General features: G+C 44.1%; 2 protein-coding genes across 2 annotated transcripts; one reads left to right on the forward strand and one right to left on the reverse strand.

Moving 5' to 3' along the window:
- Positions 1–96: 96 nt before the first annotated feature.
- On the reverse strand, positions 97–6,074 carry LOC121541934 (V-type proton ATPase catalytic subunit A-like). Its single transcript, XM_041851329.2, has 15 exons — positions 5,948–6,074; positions 5,302–5,406; positions 4,961–5,089; positions 4,573–4,787; positions 4,308–4,445; positions 3,771–3,922; positions 3,466–3,628; positions 3,208–3,316; positions 2,896–3,018; positions 2,673–2,787; positions 2,406–2,469; positions 1,640–1,843; positions 1,439–1,533; positions 1,150–1,321; positions 97–977 (listed from the first exon to the last, which is right to left on the reverse strand). Exons 2-15 carry the CDS (start codon positions 5,381–5,383, stop codon positions 885–887), a joined length of 1,854 nt encoding a protein of 617 aa, XP_041707263.1. The 5' UTR covers positions 5,384–5,406; positions 5,948–6,074; the 3' UTR covers positions 97–884.
- Positions 6,075–6,574: 500 nt separating this feature from the next.
- LOC121541243 (protein shisa-2-like) lies at positions 6,575–8,525 on the forward strand. Its single transcript, XM_041850225.1, has 3 exons — positions 6,575–6,621; positions 6,850–7,224; positions 7,814–8,525. The coding sequence occupies exons 2-3, from the start codon at positions 6,921–6,923 to the stop codon at positions 8,329–8,331; spliced, it is 822 nt and encodes a 273-aa protein (XP_041706159.1). The 5' UTR covers positions 6,575–6,621; positions 6,850–6,920; the 3' UTR covers positions 8,332–8,525.
- Positions 8,526–9,810: the final 1,285 nt, after the last annotated feature.

The following is a 9,810-nucleotide window of genomic DNA, read 5'->3' on the forward strand; positions in this document are numbered from 1 at the left end:
AAAAGTCAAGCGGTTTGAATACTTTCCAAATGCACTGTAAGTCAATACTATTTGACTATGACCATCTCCATCCAGCATAAAACACCAGGCAAATTGTTATTATTTCCCATTCATTTAATTTTCTTTAGACTCATACAATACATGTGACATAAATATACCTTTAAGGAGGAGACAACGGATTCTAACCCACACACACACACACACACAGAGTCTCCGTCTCACACAACAGAAAAACAACAACATTGACAACATCAAAATATCCACAGAGAGAAGCTATAACATAAAATCAAATCTGAGAGGCAGGGAGAGAAAGAGGGTGTCAACCTCCTGAAATAAACAAGGTGCCTCTGTCCCGTTACCCCTGTGTACATTCTCATCTTTTTTAACGATCACTATTGGTGGTGGTAAGTCACACCTGGGAGATGAAGGTAACACTCCACGTGTTGTAGCTAGTAGTTAAGTACAAGTGTAGCACCTGATCCGGGTCCACTGATTATTGGCTGTAACCAGGGCTGTAGTTGTGTGCTCTTCATGGATGACAAGGGGGCTGAAGGGAGAGGAGGAGCACATCCATGCGATGGGGTCAGGGATGATGGGATTACTAATGGTAATAGACTCTCAAATGTGAGATTTAGTATCCATAAATTCAAGTTTAAACCAAAACAAAGAAGAAAAAAAATCCAGTACTGCCTTGTACATGACAATGGTGTTTAAATAAAAAGAGCATGGTGGTAATAAAGGGGTTGAACATCATGTTGGAATGTGGAGGAATAGACACTTAGGAATGACTGAGGTATGACTGTCACTGGCCTAAGGAGATATTCACAAACAGGGGCCACTGAGAGCACTGGGGGCTGGGGCTAGGAGGGGAGGGAGGCGAGAGCTCAGTCCTCCAGGGTACGGAAGGCGTTCTGCATGTCCTCCAGCAGCTGGGAGTACTCTGCTTTGATCTTGGCCTCGCCCTCCTTCACTGGGTCCTGAAACAACATAGTTACACAGAGACACTGAGGTTAGGAGACACAGAGGCACATTGACACTTCAAGACAAAGTCCCACATTGGATGTACAAAGACCAGAGGTGGTAGAGGGATTGAGGAAGTTGATTTTGAATGCAGATGAACATGGATAAAGGGGCTGAACAAGCATGTACCTTGAACTTCATAGAGCTGAGTCTGTAGAGGATCTCTCCCATGTGCTCCCGGATCATGGACCAGGTGATCTTGTTGTCACTCTGAGCAGTGGTCTCCACTGCATGTCGCGCCAAGTCGTAGAACGCAATCGTGTTGGAAAGGATGCCCACCGTTTTGTAGAAAGGGCAGAACCTTCGGGAAAAGGGCAGAAAAGTCAATAAATTAACCAATATGTGCTTAATAACCGATGATTAAGTCATTTTTGTATGTTTATGACACAGATGAATGTGTGCCAGTGTGTGCATTTACCTGTCATATGGAGTATAGCCATTCTGCTGCAGGAAGTCATCCTTGAGTAGTTTAGCAACCTCCAATGTGATCTTGTCGGTTTCAGCGAGAGATGCCTGTTGTTAAGATGACATGGGGGACAGCAATAAGTGCCTAGTGCGTGCATAAATGGCCATCATCAACCCATAACCTTAACTCTTCCGCGCACGGGTTCAGCCTCACCTTGCCTACAAGCTGTACAATCTCAGCCAGATCCTCCTCCTCCTGCAGGATCTCCTTGGTCTTGGTGCGAAGTGGCACAAACTCAGGGAAGTGCTTGTCATAGTACTCGTCCAGCGCCCGTGTGTACTTGCTGTAGCTGATCAGCCAGTTGACTGAGGGGAAATGCTTTCTCTGGGCCAGCTTCTTATCCAGACCCCAGAACACCTGAGAGAGAGAGAGAGGAGAAAGAGAGAGAAGAAAGAGAGAGAGAAGAAAGAGAGAGAGAGAGAGAGAGAAGAAAGAGAGAGAGAGGAAAGCGAGAGAGAGGAGAAAGAGAGAGAGGAGGAGAAAGAGAAGAGAGAGAGAGAAAGAGAGAGAAGAAAGAGAGAGAGAAGAGAGAGAGAAGAAAGAGAGAGAGGAGAAAGCGAGAGAGAGAAAACGAGAAAGAGAGAGAAGAGAGGAGAAAGAGAGAGAGAGAAGAAAGAGAGAGAAAGGAGAAAGCGAGAGAGAGGAGAAAACGAGAGAGGAGAAAGCGAGAGAGAGAGGAGAAAGCGAGAGAGAGAGGAGAAAGCGAGAGAGAGAGGAGAAAGCGAGAGAGAGAGGAGAAAGCGAGAGAGAGAGAGAAATAGAGAGAAATAGAGAGAGAAAGAGAAATCGAGAGAGAGAGAGAGAGGAATAGAGAGAGATAGAGAGAGAGAGAATAAAAACAGTAATGAGGAGTAGGAAGAGTAAAGGTTTGAATTGTCCAAACTAAAAAATTGTAATATATACACAATTGAGGCATTACCTGTACAATACCCAGTGTAGCTGAAGTAACAGGATCAGAGAAGTCTCCACCAGGGGGAGACACACTAGGAGAAATAACACAAGGCCAAGGTATTCAGACAACAGTCTGCCATCACTGTATAATATGTTCCAAGGAGGATTACACTACATGGTCCAGGTATCTGGTGTTGCAGGACTGGTACAGGACAGAACCTGTCTGACCCTTAATGCCAGGAGGCAGGGGTGGTGATAGAGGTTCCCCCTGCTGGTAGAATGATGTAGTACTCACGCTCCAACAATACTGACGCTGCCCTCTCTCTCTGGGTTGCCCAGGCACTTAACCCTGCCAGCACGCTCATAGAAGGAGGCCAGTCTGGCTCCCAGGTAGGCAGGGTACCCGCTGTCTGTGCACAAACAGCACACAGAGTTGTGACTGGTTCAAAATGACAGACATGTTGCTGTAACAGTCTTAAAAAGAAGATACTTGATTGCTATTGGCTTATTGTACTCACCAGCAGGCATCTCAGCCAATCGTCCTGAGATCTCCCTGAGAGCCTCGGCCCACCGGGAGGTGGAGTCGGCCATCATACTAACGTTGTAGCCCATGTCTCTGAAGTACTCAGACAGAGTGATTCCTGCAGTGGCACAAAGTAGATACAGTCAGAATCAGAGGCACAGAATTCCAGTCACCACAAGGTTATGAGAATGAATGGTGACTAATCCCCCCACATTCCAGATTTACAACTACCAACAACAACGATAATGATTCAAAACAGCCGACACCAGCTTTCTAGGTTTCCATCTGTAATGTGATCGGCTGGTACCTGTGTAAATGGAGGCTTCTCTAGCAGCGACAGGCATGTTGGAAGTGTTGGCCACTAGCGCTGTTCTCTTCATGATACTTTCAACCTTTCCATCCACTTCCATTGTAAGCTATGGTGCAGGGAGCAATACCATTTGTCAGACTGAAAACACATCACAAACTGGTGATCGGCTATGCCAGACACCCAAGTAGAATAATTCACTGATCTCATGAACATGTTGTCAATGATTTGGAACTTGACACACAGACTGTCACTAACCTCAGGAAAATCTCTCAACACTTCAGACATCTCATTTCCACGCTCTCCACAGCCCACATAGATGATGACATCACTGTTGGAATACTTGGACAGCGACTGTGAGATCACAGTCTTGCCACAACCGAAGGCTCCTGGGATAGCAGTAGTACCACCCTGGACACACCTGTGAGCACAGACAAACACAGAGCCAGAAGCAGGTGACTTGTCAGAGGCCTCAGTCTAAGTAAGGGTCAGGATGAAAGGATATAAAGTGGGATGGGGTGAGTAGAAACAAAAGAAAAGAAAGTAGAGATAGGTATACTCACGGGAAGAGGGCATCCAACACTCTCTGGCCGGTGAGCAGGGGGTGATTGGCAGGTAGCTTCTCTGTGACCGGGCGAATCTGTCGCACTGGCCAGACCTGGATCATGGTAAACCTCTCCTTCAAACCCTCAAACTCCAGTTCCAGCACCACATCCTGCCGAAACACAGACACAATTGACCAAACAACAGAGACAAGACAATGGCATTATGCCATTCAGCTGTAAAGATGTTAGTAGGTGGGGGGTGACTCACACTTATGGCTGTGATGATACCAGTAGGGCAATATTTGTTTACATGGCAATTTAAAACATGAAGCAGACCAAACTCTTTGGTCCTTTAAAAACCTGCTGTATGTAACATTTGTTGTACTATAGTTTGGAAAATACTGTACATAAATGTGACTCTGGATGACAACATCATTATGTCTGTTTCCAACATTGGGGCTGTTTTCATAAAGAAGTTAAACCCATTCGTGTTTCGTTTCCTTGCCACAACACTAACGAGTATCGCGATACTGGTTTCGTCCCGGCTCTACTCACGTTGACATCATAGTTTCCAGGTGGGGCCACGTAGGTGACAGTGCCTCTGCTCCGGGGAGGGAGCATCAACTTGTGTTTGATCAGCGAGTTCTCAAACACTGTGCCGTAGATATCCCCACCTGTTATGTGACTGCCGGTCTGAGGCAGAGATGGACAGGGGGAGGGTGAGAACATAATATGTAGATTCAGGAGATGGATCATATTTCAGTGGAGACACATTCAAACACACCTTGCTTACTCACAAGGAAAGACATTGTTTTCTTACTCTAAGACTCTGGCCAGGTGTAAACTCCCACTTGAGGTCACGGTTGAGGGCTCCAATGTTGACTCCTCTGGGGATGTAAATGCTTTGAGTGAGGTCATTGATGTCTTTGAGGGGCCGCTGGATGCCATCAAAGATGGACCCCATGATTCCCGGCCCCAACTCTACAGACAGGGGCTTTCCTGTCCGAAGGACAGGGTCTCCGACAGACACACCAGCTGTGGCGTACATTCAGGAAAACGAACAACATAGCCTAGTATATGCCAGACAAGAGGACAGGTTAGAATACATCAGAATGGAAGTACACAAGAGTAAGTGAACAGTCAACGGTTAGTGAAGGTGGGAGTAACTGTATGTCTAGCAGCAGAGCAGGTATGACTGGAAAGGATACAGGTCTCCTCGTAGACCTGAATGGTGGCCATGTCGCCCTCCAGCCTGATGATCTCTCCCACCAGCTCACTGTGGCCCACACGCACCAGCTCGTACATGGCCGCTCCTGCCATGGCGGTGGCCGTCACCACTGTTGATTAAACAGGTTAGACAAAAAAAACACACGACAGACAACATGTTATTTGAAAGTAGCAGGCAGTCTGGCTACATGGTCAAGTCTAAATAGATAATATTTTTGCCATATTGGAAAATAGCAGGCCAAATTGACCAGGTGCTATTAAAACGTTGGTAGCTCACTGAACTAAAGCCCTAGGATCCTTGATTGGAACTGCAGACACTGACCTGGACCAGAAACTCCATGCACATATCCAAACTCGCTTTCCCGCTCTTCATCACGGATCTTAGGAAGCTTGGAAGTGTCCATCCTGAGCGTGTCTGCAAAGAGTACTGAGAGGAAAAACAGAGAGATCAATCATGCGACACTCCACTATGACGACACATGACACTAGCTATATATTGATAAACTGTTAAAATAAATGTAAGTACTTAATGAATATAATTCACCATAACCACACAGAATCAAAAGACACATTTCATTCATTGGTTCTGTGACATGTAAGCTTGCTCAGTGCTAATACCTGGAGATTTTCGATACCATCTGCTTTACAAAAGCAGGAGAAAAACAACAAGCTAGGAAGCTAGCTAATTAGTCTCTACAGACCATATTACAACTACAAAAGTTATGAAATACAGTCTTAGTTTTAGTTGTTTATCACACAAACCATATACCGTAGCTACTAGCTAGATAGAGCTAAACTAATCGTAGAGTCAGGCAGGTGACACTGACAGAACGGAAAGGTAACAACAGTTTGCTAGCTGGCTAAGGTTAGCTAATCTGCGTGGTTTATCATAGTTTACTAGCCAGTTGCAATGAATTGACAATAATGTTATCAAACTAAATTTGATTAATATGATTCGGTTTGATTACCTTCTCTTAGTATTCAATGGTCCAGGGCCCTTCAGAAATTTCTGTCGGATGAGGAGACTGATCAGCTGACAGACGCAAGACTATCTTGGGAAACAATCACCATTGTGGCTCGGAGGCCCTGGCTTACATTAGAAAAGACGAGCTCTGGGAGCCAAAATGGCGTAACAGCGCAACAGTTTCCTTACCCGTTCGGCTCTTTTAGTTCGAATGGGGCGGCGGCGGCTGCGTTCCAATATCATTGACGTTATTTCCTCGTCTCCTTTCCTCATTGACAAAGTTTACTTAGACACTCAGTCAAAATAAAGCTATTGCTTTGCAGTAGCAACACAGTCAAAATAAAGCTATTGCTTTGCAGTAACAACACAGTCGAATGATATCCAATCACTTAGACCGTTTTTGCTGTGATAGGGCTAAACTTGGGCGATCTATTAGCCGAATAAACTGTCCAGTTAAGATTTTAAGATTAAATTGGCCTAACTATGCTAGGCTATTTAATCAGCAAAATAGGCTACATATCTATACACACATATATCCATGTGCCCATACAGTATAGGCTAGTATCTGTAACGAATAGTCTAAAATTAGTGTGTCCCATGACACAAATTATGGAGAGAACAGATCCACATAGCAGAATGCACTCATGTTATGAAGCATCACACGGCGTGAATCCAATGGTAAGCCTTCATTTTACATAGCCTACCTATAGCTTCCCTGCATGATTTTATTAGCCTATTCTAGATATGTCTAGTTGCCCTTTTGAAATGGGAACAAGCACTGCGCTCATAACTTTTGATCGGTTTAAATAACCTAGTTGTCATAGGCCTAGCCTATGTGACAGTGATCCTAGCCTATCGCAGAAAGGGTGGTCGATTGAGCCTCATATGTTATTTATCATCTTTTAGGATTTATTTCCAGGTTATTTTGTAATAACAAAAAATACGGACACAGGATTCGTCTCTCAAGTTGGAACGGGATGTGGACCGTGCGTTTTGCTGTTGGGGCTTTTATCAGTATGATTTTCCAAGTGGGCATGACGCAACAGTGGACGAATGGTGAGTATTGCCATGGTTGGAAGGACGCGCAATCTACCTGGCGAGGGGGTTTCCATTGTCCGGAGCGCCACGATCAAAGAGAAGCAGTGATCTGCTGTGGAACTTGTGAGCTGCGCTACTGTTGCGCACTCATAGGCGCAAGACTGGATCAGGGAAACTGCATCAACCACGAGCAAGTTCTACAGGCTGGCACGTCTGATGACGAGAAAGATGCCAAGATCGCAGGTAAGTTGTAGCTTTGGCTACTGAAATAGGAACACATACTTCAATTTTTATCCTTGCTTGGTTAATTATTCTTTTTCATAAAGGCCTAATGTGCTAGCTATAGAAGGCCTATACTTTTTAGGCAAAGCTACCTATTCCTTGATTACACACACAGTGAAATTCCTTATAAATGGTATTGATGAATGAGAAAGCCTAATGCAGTGTGTGCTTGAATCCAACCCACCAAATTTGCCTTAAAGTGTGGCCTCATGTCCAAGCATTTATTAAATTCTTCAACATGCAGTTAGCCTACTCCTCACATCACGAGAATCATGTTAAGACTTGATCTGCTGCCAAGAAGCTTTTCAATGAACCGTTTTTTTTCTTCATGTTTTGCACAGTTTAATACTTTTCTTGGAATATGAACACATCCCCAGCCTTGCTAGAACTGAAGAACAGGGGAGTCTAATTCAAGTGCATAGTGTATACAACTCCAAAATATTTACACAGGAATGTCATCCTTAAAATGTATTTCTTTCCTTTCCACTCAATCAATCCTTCCACTCCTCCCCTGCCCTCTTTATTTTTGTGCTTTCTTTTCACTCTGTAGTACCTGTCTATGTTCCCTTTGTTATCGTGGGCTCTGTGTTTCTGGCCTTTATCTTTCTGGGCTCCATGGTGGCCATGGGTGTCTGTCTGAGTCGTAAACAGGAGATCTCCCAAAGCCCAGACGCTGGTCCCCAGGGTGGGAGTGGAGAGCAGCAGCAGGAGGTTGTACCCATGACTGTGAGTACAGGGACGTCCTGTGGTTCCACCTCATCTCTCTACCCTCCCAGTGCCAGCCAAGCCTGTTCAACTGGACCCACACGTGTCCACCAAACCTTAAAGAGGCAGGAAACTCCCACCAGCCCACAACCCTCCATGGTCCAACCTTTTACCATGCACCCCTCCATGGTGTTTTCCACCCTGGTTCACCCCTCCATGCTTCATCATTCCATAATGCATCCTTATATGGCTCAAATGCCTACTCTGTATACCTCACAAGGGGAAAGCCGTCATCTCCCATCTCCCTGCCCTCCATCCAGCTATACCAGCACTAAACCCAGGCACACTGAAGTGATCATATAATTTGTGACTTTGACTTTGAAAGAGTATTTGGGTAATCAAATAGGAAAATATGAATAAGCCCAGGAAATGTAATGTAAATGTGTGGCAGCCAGTTTAGACTAATAAAAATGTTTAGGAGAATAATTGCAATTGGTCAGTTACCAATAATTCAAACATTCATATTTTATTATTCCTTAAAATGTATAGTATTTCTTTGTAAATATCCTGTACTAATTTCTATAATTTACACAATTAAATTGTTGGACTTTTTCGGATGTTTTTTGTTGTTGTCCATAATATAGTTATATTAGGCCTACTGTTAAGTATTTCCGATGCAACAGCTACACTATGCACATAACCCTGTCACATAATAATAATAATTTAGTGGGGACTTATTATTATATTTTGTCCTATTTCACACATGTACAAGTGTGTATTAATAAGCATGAAGAGTTTGACATGACATCATGATTTAGATGACATGATACTGTATCATGATATCATGACACCATCATTTACCACTTATTTTATCTAAAACATTCCTCAATGTGATCTCTATAAATAATAATAATAATATGCCATTTAGCAGACGCTTTTATCCAAAGTGACTTACAGTCGTGCGTGCATACATTTTTTGTGTATGGGTGGTCCCGGGGATCGAACCCACTACCTTGGCGTTACAAGCGCCGTGCTCTACCAGCTGAGCTACAGAGGACCACTATACATCAACAGAATTTACTCTGGTGGTTGCAGAGTTTATCATCAGGCCTTTCTCAGGGGCGCAACTTTGGTTTTAGAAGTGGGGGGGACATAAAGTCAGTTCAACCGCCATGCTGCTGAAGTGGCGACCAATCCTCTGTTTTAGTTCGCGCTGATCGCATTGCTGTCCATGGTTGCTGAATGTTTGCGCAGCTAGTTAGACGTCTCGTGCCAACTTCTGCTTTTACAATTTAAGTTAAAACATTGTTTTTACGTTTTTACTTCCCATTTTAAGACATGTTTTTATCCATAATTCCTTATGTCCATCTGAAGCATCTATCTTCAGCAGTATCTTTTTATGGAGACCGTTTTAGGCCTAGGTAATCAGACAGAATCAGAATCATGTTTATTGTCCTACAAGAGGAAAATCTTGGCATAGCTCACAAATGACACAAAACATATAGAAAACACAGCAGGAAACAAGCTAAAGTCAGACATAAGTAGTAGCAGGAAGCCACCCATAGCAGGAAGCTGCATGGAATTGGTAATGAAACAAACATGGCTACCACAAGGGAACCTGAAGGATAATTGTGGGGTAATGGTGGTATAGGCCTAGCTATAATCATCACAGGGGGGAAAAAACTGTGATAAATGGAGGATACATGATATAGTGTATTGGGGCTCAGTGTCATGGATAGCCTAATAGAGGTATTAGTGACTGGGGGTGTACATGGGTGCGGTGATAGTGATGTGTGAAAACATTGGCATCAACAGTGGCATTGTCCCCTGTAGCTCAGTTGG

The sequence above is a fragment of the Coregonus clupeaformis genome, chromosome 27 (assembly GCF_020615455.1).
Source record: "Coregonus clupeaformis isolate EN_2021a chromosome 27, ASM2061545v1, whole genome shotgun sequence".
Lineage (NCBI taxonomy): Eukaryota > Metazoa > Chordata > Actinopteri > Salmoniformes > Salmonidae > Coregonus > Coregonus clupeaformis.

What these genes read in the sequence shown, in the direction of transcription:
- LOC121541934 (XM_041851329.2), bottom strand. Translation starts at nt 5,383, where the DNA reads ATGGACACTTCCAAGCTTCCTAAGATCCGTGATGAAGAGCGGGAAAGC. An exon ending in TCAGGTCTACGAGGAGACCT is followed by an intron (nt 4,788 to 4,960) that starts GTATCCTTTCCA and finishes TGTACGCCACAG; the next exon opens with CTGGTGTGTCTGTCGGAGAC. An exon ending in TTGTACAGCTTGTAGGCAAG is followed by an intron (nt 1,534 to 1,639) that starts GTGAGGCTGAAC and finishes TCTTAACAACAG; the next exon opens with GCATCTCTCGCTGAAACCGA.
- LOC121541243 (XM_041850225.1), top strand. Translation starts at nt 6,921, where the DNA reads ATGTGGACCGTGCGTTTTGCTGTTGGGGCTTTTATCAGTATGATTTTC. An exon ending in GAAAGATGCCAAGATCGCAG is followed by an intron (nt 7,225 to 7,813) that starts GTAAGTTGTAGC and finishes TTCACTCTGTAG; the next exon opens with TACCTGTCTATGTTCCCTTT.